Here is a 12,977-nt window from a genome sequence, read left to right as displayed (position 1 = left end):
CTGCGAAAGCTACAGTGATGTAAAGTTGAAAGGCTTAAAGGCATTGGAGATTCAGATCCAGACCGGATAATTTGGGCGCCAGGGACTATTTCGCAATCTAATACGATTGCAGTCGTAAAATGTCGGGGAAAGAGCATGCTGTGGTCACCATCTTAGGCTCCTGGAGGAATGACAATTATTAAAACTAATGAATGGTCCTAACTTCTTCATCTGAAGTAAATGGGAGTTCGATTTATTCGCCACCAAAACAGCATTGCATCCTTAGGGACGATGCACTGACCGTCCTCCACTTCAGACTTTGCAGCCCCACCGTAGGCAATTTACTGCTGGTTAAACTTAACTCTCGAACACTGAATCATCCGCAGCCTTAACTGAAATGTAGGCGTGCTTGTTCAAAAGGAGCCTCTAAGCCCTCCAATTTCTCTCGGTTCAGCGGACTTACGATCGTAGCCGCGATATGCGTCCGCTGGTAATTAGGGCCATTGCTCTATACAATGGTCTTTTATTGAGAATAAACGTGTAACATGTTCTCATTGGTGTAATGAGACTGGGTGCTTGTTAATATTGGGTTACTTTTTTTTGTCTTCCCTATGAGTTATATTGTGTTGGGGTGTGTGCACCGAGGGAGCTGAACCCATCTCATTGTACAAATGTACACTGACAGTAAAGCAATATTATTAACAAGTTCAGACAAAAACTTACTCGGGTTTACTTCAGGGAAAATCTGCATAAAATACCATCTCCGATTCCCAGCTCGACCCCCCACCCCCACCCCATCCCCACGCGGGAGATTCGCCGGCTCAGGACCGGCCCCTTTCCTGGCGCTCCGCCCCCTTTTAACCGGCCTCTGCTCCCCGTGGTGTTCTTTCCGAACGTTGGTTGGGGATGCTCGCCCCGCCCTCGGAAGGAACCGCCGAACAGCTAGCCAACCGCTCCTCGCTTTGCTGGGTGACGTCACGTGCGTGCGTGGGTGCGGGAGGGGCTGACGTACAGGCGGGGCGCCGTCGCCTTGGCCACTCGTCCTCTTTTTTTTTCCGCCTAGGCTGAGGAGCCAGGTGGCTAAAAAAAAAGAGGAAGAGACGACCGCATCGGGCCCGGTTCGGCGCGCCGGGATCGGGTTCGGCGCTCCCCTTTCCCGCGCCATTCCTTCTGCCACCTCAGCTAAGGTTACAGAGGCGCAGCGGGGGCGCGAAGGGTGCCGCCGCTGCGGCCTGGGCCTGAAACAAGATGGCGGCCCCGGGCGAGTACTTCAGTGTGGGCAGCCAGGTGTCGTGCCGGACTTGCCAGGAGCAGCGGCTGCAAGGCGAGGTGGTGGCTTTTGATTACCCCAGCAAGATGTTGGCACTCAGTATCCTAACTGGAAAGGGAGTGGAGGGTAGCGGGGAGCTCCGGCAGGGCAAGGGGACGCCGTCGCTGGGCCTGCCGAAGGGAGCTGCATGAGCGAAGGGGGCACGTGAGCTGCCTCAGCTCGACCCTCTTCGGCGGATGAGGGGAATGCTTGAGGCACTGTGGCAGATTTGGGGAGGTTGAGGGCTGTTGCTGGAGTGAGCTCGACATCAAAGACTCGTGGAAACCGATGAGCGTGGTTTTTGGGGAGGAGTGGTAATTTTGAATGAGGAGACTCGACTGAAGGGCTATTTGGGTATCATTTAAGCCAGGTAGTTACTATTTGCATATGGTATTGGAGACAGAAGTAAACCTGTACAGGAAAGGGGGAAAGTGAGCCATTAAGTTAACTAGGTTAAGGAAGGGGAGAAAACTCGGTGCTAATAAATGGATCAGAGGTGAAAACTGAAGCCCAAGAAGTGCTTTCTGATATTGTAAAAGAAATGGAAGAAAAATCGGGGGGGGGGGATGTCAAGAATATATAATTTATGTAGATAGGGGAAGCTGTTTTGAGGAAAAGAAATGGAGAGTGGTGCAGAATTTTGTTGACGTGTAACACTTGATTTCTCAGTATTTGATGGCTAGTAATCTGAGTGTATGATTAATCTTGGCAAGGTATTTATGCAAGACAGTCTATGCAAGTCTTCATTTGTGTTTATGTAATTGCTTTTGATGTATGTGTGTAATGTAATGTAGGTTTACATTAATATTTGGTTTGAGATATCTTACTGTTATATTAATTGGAAAAAGATTTGCAGCAAAAAGAAAGGTGTGTTGAAGTTTTTAATAGTTATTTCTTGCAACTGCTATAGATCTTCACTGCATTTAGGACATAGTTCTTGAATTGAAGAACTCAAATTAATGAATGATGAGATGTGATTAGACTATTTTGGTGTTATATATGGACATAGCTATTAAAAGGCAAGAAACCTAATAATGCAAAAGTCTTATCTGACATCTTTCTTGATCTAAGAAATAATACCCATAGCTGATACAGTAGCCCGAAACCATTTTCTTGATTAGAATGTCATAGTGAACATGGGTTCAGGAGACTGAAACTCCATACCTTTTCTTCCATGTGCAGTTCATTTCAAGGCTTTGAAGGGGTGAACTACTGTAAATAAATTCAAAGAAAAAAGGAGTATCCATGGTGGTGCAGAGTAACAGCACAATATGCTGTTTCAGTCTTGTGATAGGAGGCTTTAACCTGTTCCAGAAAACTCTTCATTTTTTTTAATGACTAACAATGAAATTAGTTTTCTAGGTGATTTGACAGCAACCTCATGGATATAAATGAATAGTCCACAGAGATGTATTCTCTTGCAGCAATTTTACAGAGAGACTGATAAAGCTACTAAGAAAATGATTGTTGCATTGGTAAGGTTTGGTTTATGGTATATAGGTAGAACCTTTGCTGGATATTTTAAGGGAACCAATCTTGTGTTGTTGAATTTGTTTGCAATTTTTTCAGGAGGCAATCCTGATTATATTGGATGTACTATAAAGATAAAATCTTCCTTTATAGAAGTGTACCATTCTCTGAATTGCTATACAACTTTTGTATATTCCTTAATGTTTTTTCCCTAGAATGTCCTTCCTCAAGCGGTAAACCTAACCATGCAGATATCTTGCTTATAAATTTACAGTATGTATCAGAAGTTAACATAATTAATGACCGCACAGAAACACCCCCACCTTTAGCTTCACTCAATGTTAGCAAGGTAAGAATCTTTCGTGAATATCTTGAAAATATTGAAAGTACATATACAAACTTCACAGCAAAAATGTTTTTTTTCAAAACAGTATAGTTTTGAAGTTAATATTTTTTCTAGTAATACATTTTTCTAGTATATAACTATCCAAAGCACTTGAGGACAGGACAAGAAGCAATGGATGGAAACTAATCAAGGAGAGAAGCAACTTAGAACTAAGGAGAAATTTCCTGGCAGAACAATTAATCAGTGGAGCAACTTGCCTTCAGAGGTTGTGAATGCTCCAACACTGGAGGTTTTTAAGAAGAGATTGGATAACCATTTGTCTGAAGTGGTGTAGGGTTTCCTACCTAAGCAGGGGGTTGGACTAGAAGACATCCAAAGTCCTGTTATTCTATTCTATTTCCTAATCCAAGAATTCTCAAACCCTAACATGGCTGTCTTATAAACAATGAATTAGTTTATGCAATCCTTCTCATGAATAGATCAAATTATTGTTTTAGCTTTAGAAATATAGTACTATGTGTTTAATATTCTCTTGACTTTATCAGCAGTAGTGGTCAACTTTGACTTTTCTCTTACCACACCACAAAAATAAGTTCATTTGGAAGGACTGCAAGTTAAAACAACTTTTCCTTTTCCCATAGATGCTCTACCTTTGATTGCCTTGAGTTGAGAGTGACTGATGTATATAGATAGATATATGTAGATGGGTAACTATTTTGTAGGGGTAATGGGAGAAATCTATTGTTCAGAAGTTCCTATTTTCTACATGTTTCATGAGGCATTTGGAAGACTGAATAATACATATTTCATTCATGTACCAAGTGTCAAGTAATTTGACTTCACTGGAAATGCAAATGTACAGCAGTATTTATAATTTTACCAATTGGGTATTTGCAACTTGGAAAACTATCACTATTATGGCAAAGGCAGGTACTGCTGTTTTTCAGAGTTTTGATTTTGTAGTGCAATTTTGCTAAAAAGAAGACAAGACTTTATTTGGCCAAGTGTGATTAGGCACATAAGGAATTTGTCTCCAGCGCAGAAGCTTTCAATGTACCTGCAAAGTAACAGAATAATAATTATAATAATGATATACCTTATATAACTTATAGGTATATAAGACACGGTAGTAGAGAAGATAAGAAGGATAATAATGACGATGCTGTTGCTGTTATACATGGGTAGATATACTTGGACATATGATAGTATTGTGAGGATTAGGTTTTCACAGAGTTATGGCACAAGGGAAAATGGATTTGCCTATAAAATATAGTTCTGTTATATGCCTATTGGGCATATTCCCAATTAAGTGACTTCGTTTGTCAAAGCCTTCAGTGGCACTTGTTAATTGAGAGAATATGGAGGTTTGTTTGTGTTTGATAACCACATTTTAGTTCTTGCCAAAGAAATAAAACAAATGGATTTAGTTAACTAACTTTCTTTCCCACAAATAAAGGTACAGGTGGAGCATTTTGTACATTTCTTCTAGAGTAGTGTTTCTCAAACTTGGTAACTTTATGATGTGTGGACGTCAACTCTCAGAATTCCTGGATTTGGATATTAGGTTGGATTGCTATATGTCAGCTGGTCATTTTCCCTCTCTGCCTTTTAATCTTCTTAAAACTACCCCATTCCACATTTAAAATTATCTTGTGTTTTTCTTGTTTTGATTTGGAGAGTTTTTCACCTAGCTAAACAACTTAAGTTCATGAGATGGGGTTTGTCCCATCTCTGTTATCCAGACATCCCACAAATTGAATTCCATTTAAAGACTAAAAGTTACTGCATCTCTCATGCACCTTTACAGCTTGCAAGCAAAGCACGGATGGAAAAGGAAGAAAAGATGAGCCAAGCATATGCAATTAGTGCTGGGGTCTCCTTGGAAGGACAGCAATTATTTCAGACTATACACAAGACGTAAGTAACACAAATTTATGTAGTTATAATGGTATTAGTAGGCACTACTACTAATAGAGTTTATGTACATTTATAGAGTACATTAAAACTGGTTTATTGTGAAGGCTGAATAATTGTTCATTAAAAGAACCAGTTTATAGCTTAAATACCTGTTATATACTTCAAGTCAGTTTGGTAAAACCACACAACAGCATTCAAATATCATATGAAGCCATTAAATGTAGTTTATTTCATTTTTATCTAGCATTATGTGTAATGCAATTCCTTGACGTTTATGATTTATGTGTTAGACATGTTTACCAATTTAATCATATTTTATTAATAAAAACATAATTTATCATTATGTAAACCTAAACTATATACTCTATAATTATAAAGCATGTATAGATATTTAGATGATTGAAAAAGAGGATAATGTTAAATGAATGTTATGGATTGATTAAAATAAAATTTAACTCTATTCACAGAAAATTTACAGCATGAAAAACTAGTACAGGTAGTCCTCAACTTATGACCACAATTGAGCCCAAAGTTTCGTTTGCACAAGGCAGTTGTTAAGTGAGTTGTGCCCCATTTTACAATCTTTTTGCCACAGTTGTTAAGTGAATCACTGCAATTGAATCTGAGTTTCCCCATTGACTTTGCTTATCAGAAGCCAGCTGGGAAGGTGGTGCTCGCATAACCCCAGGACCCTGCAGCTGTCAGTTGCCAAGGACTTTAATTTTGATCACATGACCATGGGATGCTACAATGGCCATAAATGTGAAAAATGGTCACAAGTCACTTTTGTCAGTGCTGTTGTAATTTTGAACAGTTACTAAATGAATGGTTGTAAGTCGAGGACTACCTCTGTAGGAATATTCAGGAGTACTTGTTCTTGGACTAAAAAGAAAGTCATTGGACAGTTGGTGACAAGAACAAATATCATTATCCTGTTCCCTTTTTCCATTGCAAATTGCCATGAATTTTCATTAGTGAAAGCAATAAATTTTTCTCTGCTTTCTCCAGTATTAAAGATTGTAAATGGCAAGAGAAAAATATAGTTGTGATGGAAGAAGTTGTCATTGCCCCTCCATATCAAGTGGAAAATTGTAAAGGCAAAGAGGGGAGTGCCCTAAGTCATGTACGCAAAATAGTAAGTATACAAAGATCAGAGGGGTATCAGGGAAAAGAGAAAAGGGGGTTCAAGAAACAGGTGCACAAGCAAACTTGATCTTGATCATGCAGATTCAAAAGTGAACTTAAATTGAATTCACATATTTTTCTTATCTATAAAATGGTTTGTTTTGATTTTGGAATATATGTGAAGCTCAGCCACTATAACTCATAAATACTAGCTTCTGCTTATATTCTGTAAACTCAGACAATTATGCGTGTTTCAGTAATGACACTTCAGTAGCCTATGGTGATGCAAGGTATGAATGTAGCTTTCATATTGTCAGGCTTAGCCCCAGAGATGAAACAGTGAGTCCAATATTTTATTTACTTACACCAGATAGGCAGATTCTTGTCAAACTAAAGCTGTAACTTTCTAAGCTACAAGATATATCCAGTGAGATTCTAGGGGGTGGTTACCTTAAATCTCTTTAGCTACTTCCCCTTCTATAGTCTAGGATTGTGTAGTCTTGAGCTGGATCTCCCTCTGGGAATCTTCTGAGTTTGCAGGCAAAATCCTCCCCCTCTGCTGCTGCTGCAGGTGCGTATTCCATCACCTGTATGCCTCAAGCAATACAGAGAGTCATTGATTGATGACTAGCAGTTTAACAAATGTTCATGTTGGAAAGGGTAGTTTACAGCCTTTAAAGCACTTCTGGCTGTTATAAAATGTTTCTAATGCACACACCCCAATGGTCATATGATCTCATTCGGGGCATTTGCCAACTGGCTCATATTTATGACTGGTTGCAGTGTCCCATGCTCACATGACCACAGTTTGTGTCATTTTTTGCCAGTTTATGGCAGGAAAAAACCATCCATTCAGGAGAATGGATTCCAATTTAGGATTACATGACTCATTTAACAACCGTTGTATAAACAGTAAAATTGGATTTAATTGTGTCGATGACTCGACTTATGACCACAACTTATTAAAATTCCAGTTGCGGTTGTAAGTCAAGGACTACCTGTAACTTTTTTAAAAATTAAAAATCTGATCAAATAAGAGGCAAGCTAAAATTCACGTGATTAAAGTGGTAGTTGTATTTGTAGTATAGAATGGAATTTAACAATCCTACAATAGTAGGACTATAGGAAATGTCCATGTGTCATGTTTCAAGTTTTATATATAAACATGTTTTGTATGTCAAAGAATGTAATGCTAATATGCAATCCATTGATACAGTGAGACACCTTGGTTTTTTTCTTTAAAAAATAAACCTTGATTTCTTTTATGGTTCATAAGTGACCCTTAATTTCAAACTGTGTTGTAAACCAGTGGTCCCCAAGCCCCGGTCTTTGCCGGGAACCGGGCCATGGAAATGTTGGGGCATGGCGCATAGGTACACAGGTGCATTTATGAAAGTGACACGCACAAAACCACTCCCTCTCCTGCTCTGCCGCCATGGTTTCCTCCAGTCTGCTGAGCTGAAAAGGTTGGGGAACGCTATTGTAAACCCATCTTTTTGTAATCAACATTTCCAGCCTCGTGACCCATTACTTTTCATGAACATACCAGTAGTTCCGCTGTCTAAAATGAATGCTAACTTCCTTGCCTCCTTCTCCATTCAGGTCGAGAAACATTTTAGAGATGTCGAAAGCCAAAAGTTGATGCAGCGTTCACAAGTCCAGCCAACACAGAAGGAAAGCGCCCTCTCATCCTGAGTCCCGTCTGCCCTTCCTGGTTGCGACAGAGTGCTCCTGCGGGGGGTGGGGGTGGGGGGGAAACCCTTCGAACACGCAGCAGCAGATGACAAAGACTTCTTCAAAAGAGGTCAGGGGAGGGCAGGGGGGTTCCACTTCTATGTCGTGGCTACCCTGTAATGATGGGACCCACAGCTTCTGAACTTTAGACTTCAAAGACAAAAACAGAGAATAATTTAAAAACTCATTCATTACTTGACTAACAGACTCTTTACTTTTTGCCCACCAGGTTTCCCCCCTAGAACAGTCAGCTGTCTTGTATTTGAGGTTTTTCTCCCTCCCAGATTTTTCTGCTTTACTGAAATCAATTCCATGCCACCCCTGTTCCTGCTATACACTAGGAGAATTCAGTTCCCTAGTTTATCACATTAAAAAAGCGAAAAGAATAGAGGAAACAGAAGATAATAAGCTGACTGTAGTGATGTAATTGGAACTTTTCTGTGACTGGCGATCTCATTTTGGTTTTCGTTTGCACAAGGCAAGGCTTGAATTAGCCTTATTTTTCTTATCTCAAAATATATATATAATAAATATATATATAAATAAAATACCCTTTAAATATTTTTCTGCTTCTCGCAGTATTCAAAATTGGGATCATGGCAGAAAAAAAATTCTATGCTTGTTAACAATCAAGCTTTCTGCAGTTGTCATTTTTAGGAATAATTCAGAATATCAGATATGTCTGCTGAAGCTTGAGCTTCAGTGGGTCATGCCCTATTCAGAATGCATACTTAGGGCACGGGCGTTTGGTCTTTCCATAAATTTTATCTTGTGCATTATGTTACATTGCCACAAATCTGAGCTCTGTTAATGCCATTGGATTAGAACTGCTAACCAAGGCTACAGATCATAGTAGTGGAATCATTCTATCCTCAAAGGCATGAAAACTAGATCTCGCAGCTTCCTCTTGCTCATGTGCTGTTCTACTGACCACAATGAAGCACCCAAAGATTTTCCTTAGGTCAAGGTTGTTTGGGTGTAATATAGGAGGAACGATTTGTGTATTGCCCATAGTGACCCAATTGGGGTTGGGCAGGAGCGTGAAGATTTGGGCTTGAATTCACATGTGATTGTCCTTAGTCCTTCATTGGCCTTTTACCCATGAAAATAAATCATCTGAATTGGCAGAAGAATAAAACTGCCTCAGTGGGATTTTTCTCTTCAGCATAGTAAAAATATATTTCCAATGGTGTACAGCTGTATCCATGGCATTTGCAGAGGGGCAAAGAGAAGTAAATGATATGTGTGTTTTGGTACAAGTGATGCAACTTGAATACTTTGTAAAGCATCATGATGCAAGTATATCATCTGTATGTCACATGACACATGTTTTGACATCATGACTTACTGTGGATAGTGCTGGCTATATCACTGTTAAGAGGAGAGGTTACTTCAGCTTCTTTGTAGGTGGTGATCAGGCACATTAGCTGTAGTTCCAGGGATCCAAGTATGATTCTTTGAATGGAAATAATCTCTGTTCTGGCAGAGCTGCAGGGTCATTTGGAGACACTGTCCAAAAAGTATTATTTCTGTCCATATGTCTATGTGCTGCTGTTGGCTAAATGGTTGAAATGGTCAGCATTTGTACGATTTACTTCTCCTGGACTTGCTGCTCGCAGGGTCATTCATAAGTATCCTTGGTTTGGAAATAAATATTTTGAAGATCCATAGGATACAAAGATAACATAGGATGGGAGGGTGCTGTTGGGTTGGTTTTTTTGTTTTTTTTTTGCTATGATCTCTTCTCCCTTTTCCCCTTTTTGTTATTTCTAAACAAAAGGATAAAAATTTAAATAATTCAAGCCCTGCCTTTCAGAATGGAGGGATTTTTTTTAGCATTGTCTAGCAAAACCAATAAAAACCCAGACTTTTTTTAACCATCAATCAAGCATTTGTGTTGGTGGGTTTGTGTATTTAAGCGTGCAGGCAGAGGATGTCGGGGGGGGGGGTTTCGACAGAATTGGAAAACATTGTTTGCTGAAATTGAAGAACACATGAGGATACACAGTTGCACATTATATGCAAACTGGCATGCCAACTTATGCACTCTCATGTTCTTTTGAGTGTGCCTATTTTACATATTCCTACATCAGTTCTATATTTCTATGAAAGATAAATTGCTGGATATTTTTGTAAAATGTGTGAGTTAATATTTTTGATGTTTGCAAGACAGTGCAACTTTAATGTAATATGGATGGAAAGCAGAAAAGTTTTATGGAACAAACCAAGCCCTATGCATTTGTTCTCTAGAACAGGCACTATAATGTGGAGTTGTATAAATTTCCCTGCACATCATATGGGTGATTTCCCATGTTGACAAAATACTTCAAGACATTCTAGTTAGAAAATTAGAATGAAGTGACTACATAGCTAGCTCAAAAAGTGTGTATGAATAGTTCCTTATTAAACTGGTGTAAAGTGACAGAGATCAACTTTTATTAGCCACTTGAATGAAGAGCTGTAGAGAGTGCTAACTGACGTTACAGATGACACAAAAAAACAAAATCCAGAAGGCAAAATGTTTTTGATAGGCTAGTGGAAGCACACTAGATACAATAAAATGAGAGAAGCATGGACTTTTTAGAAAATAAATGCAAAGTGAAGTAACTGATTAGGTAGTGATACATAATTGCAGAGTGAACAGGAATCAATGCTATAATAATGACTGCAAAGCAATATGTTTTTACATTGCATCAGAAATAATTCCAAATCATAACAGGTAATTGTTTCATTTTATTCTGGCTGGACCTCACCTTGAATACTATGTCTCATTCTCGGCATCCTATTTTAAGGATTCAGAGAAATTGGAACATATTTACAGAAGGGTATTTGTAATCAGATTTAGAAAGTAAGCACAAGGAGTTAAGTTCAAGAAATGTTTGCCCAAGAAAGATGGAAGCAATAAAATAGCCCTCTTTACAATTGAAAGGATGCCACCCAGAAAAAGGTCAAGACCTGTTTTCTTTCATTCTAGAGTGCAGGACATTATATAATGGAATTACCTTAAAGGAAGCACATTCAAACCTTTTTTTTAAAAAAAAAACAGCAATTAGAGAGTGGAGTGAATTATCCAAAATAATGGTGTGTTCCAGTGTGGGCTAGGCAGATACTTTTCTGGGAAGTTTTAACTTGTATTCCTGTATAAAGGAGGACCTGGATTCAATTGCCACGCTAGTCTCTTCCAGCTCAGATTCTGTTTTGGGGCCTGCACATGTACCCTGTTTCCCTGAAAATAAGACCCCCAGATAATAAGCCCAATCAGGCTTTTGAGCACATGCACTAAAATAAGCCGAAATATTGCAACATAGCAGCAGCCATGAGGTGACCATGCTCGTCGCCTCCTGCACCTCAAAAATAATAAGACCTCCCCCAAAATAAGGCCAAACGCTTATTTCGAGGGGCAAAAGCAAATAAGACCCTGTCTTATTATCAGGGAAACATGGTAGTGCATAATAATTGATTTCCTTCTAGTCTTTACGCTGCTTTTTGGCTGACAGACCATCAATACATTTTTTTAAATAATAGTTTTTACACCCATGTAAAATAATTTGTGCCTGCTTGTCTAGGGCATAGTTGCTTTTAGGTCTCCAAATGTGAACTTGGTTCAGTTTAACTTTTATTAAAAAGATGTTCTATCGGGGGAAAAACTATAGCCTTGAATTAATTGTAAAATAATGGGATTGCCCTACCTTCCTTCGGCTCTCCTACGCTGTACTGATTTTGGCATCCTGTATTGGCACTTGCTTTCAGATCTGGAAGAATGTGTCAACAGAAAAAAAGGCACAAATACAGGGTTTAATTTCTAATGTAGCAATGCTAATTGAAATGATATGTATACTGTAAACAGGTGAGTAATAAAATTGTTAACCATATACAAAATTGAACTAAGCAAGAAATGCCCAACAGTTTATAAGACAATCATAAGCCATAAACGTGATTGTTCATGCTAGGTATTCAATATGTTATTTGCACTCTCCCAATCAGAAACGGCAAGAATACTACATATCATACACGTGCCCTGGCATTTGAGAGCAAGCAACATGTATTTTTAAATTCTACAATACCAAGAAATCTGATCTCTTACAGATAACAATTGAGACTGATCCTTGAGCTGTTAAAAAGAAGCCATCAGATCATTCTAACGCCTAATAGCAATAGCAATAGCAGTAGACTTATATACCGCTTCATAGGCCTTTCAGCCTCTCTAAGCGATTTACAGAGAGTCAGCATATTGCCCCCAACAATCTGGGTCCTCATTTTACCCACCTCGGAAGGATGGAAGGCTGAGTCAACCCTGAGCCGGTGAGATTTGAACCGCTGAACTGCTGATCTAGCAGTAGCCTGCAGTGCTGCATTTAACCACTGCGCCACCTTGGCTCCAATCTTAATCTAGTTTAGTAATTTTGTAGTTAAGAACTATGGTTTGAGGCATTTTTGTAGATGTTTGCTGTATAAAAGTGAAAGTTAATTTTAAATTGTGTATAATTAGAAGCAGTGGCTGTTTAGTAATAAAAATAGAATGAAGAGAAGACAATCCTACCATGATTTTTTTTTTAAAAAAATTTTAACATGAGTTTTGATTATCCCCCCCCCCCCCCCAGTTAAACTGGTTACAGTATTTTCCCAAACAGTGTCCTCTTCAATAGGGCCTGAAAAGCATTTTTTTCATAGTGTGATAGATCACAGTTCTTTTTTGTTTTGTCCTTTGTGAATTAAATATATTTCCCCTGGGTTCTTTAATATTATAAAATGGCACATGTAAACACTCACCATTTCAAAATAAAAATAGGTGAATCTATCATTTGGGATAATGTAACATCTGAACTGAGCCAAAATACGTCTTGCAAGTCAGTTTGTTCTTACTTCCATCTCTTCCCTATGAGTCAGAGGGTAACCAGTCTAAACCTCTTTCTAATACCATATCTTCCCAATTCTTAAGAACATTTTTGTCATTGCTTTGTAATAGCTTCTGAATATTCCCTTCAAAGTCACCTCCAGGCACTCTACACTAGCAAAACAAAATGAAAGACTAATAATATGTACATCGAATAATAAAGCGACATGTATTGAGAACATTTAAGTGACCAAATTAAGTTG

The 12,977-nt window shown here is 38.8% G+C and overlaps 1 protein-coding gene across 1 annotated transcript; it reads left to right on the top strand.

The window, feature by feature from the left end:
- The first annotated feature begins 985 nt into the window (after positions 1 to 985).
- Positions 986 to 9,764, top strand: LSM12 (LSM12 homolog). Its single transcript, XM_087713639.1, has 5 exons — positions 986 to 1,348; positions 2,974 to 3,107; positions 4,912 to 5,021; positions 6,030 to 6,156; positions 7,749 to 9,764. The coding sequence occupies exons 1-5, from the start codon at positions 1,228 to 1,230 to the stop codon at positions 7,839 to 7,841; spliced, it is 585 nt and encodes a 194-aa protein (XP_087569765.1). The 5' UTR covers positions 986 to 1,227; the 3' UTR covers positions 7,842 to 9,764.
- Positions 9,765 to 12,977: the final 3,213 nt, after the last annotated feature.

Source organism: Thamnophis sirtalis, unplaced genomic scaffold (assembly GCF_051295495.1).
Source record: "Thamnophis sirtalis isolate CommonGarterSnake01/CBP01778 unplaced genomic scaffold, rThaSir2_p1.2 scaffold_4, whole genome shotgun sequence".
Lineage (NCBI taxonomy): Eukaryota > Metazoa > Chordata > Lepidosauria > Squamata > Natricidae > Thamnophis > Thamnophis sirtalis.
This window is presented reverse-complemented; position numbering and strand designations above follow the sequence as displayed.

What these genes read in the sequence shown, in the direction of transcription:
- LSM12 (XM_087713639.1), top strand. Translation starts at nt 1,228, where the DNA reads ATGGCGGCCCCGGGCGAGTACTTCAGTGTGGGCAGCCAGGTGTCGTGC. An exon ending in TTTCAGACTATACACAAGAC is followed by an intron (nt 5,022 to 6,029) that starts GTAAGTAACACA and finishes TGCTTTCTCCAG; the next exon opens with TATTAAAGATTGTAAATGGC. An exon ending in TAAGTCATGTACGCAAAATA is followed by an intron (nt 6,157 to 7,748) that starts GTAAGTATACAA and finishes TTCTCCATTCAG; the next exon opens with GTCGAGAAACATTTTAGAGA.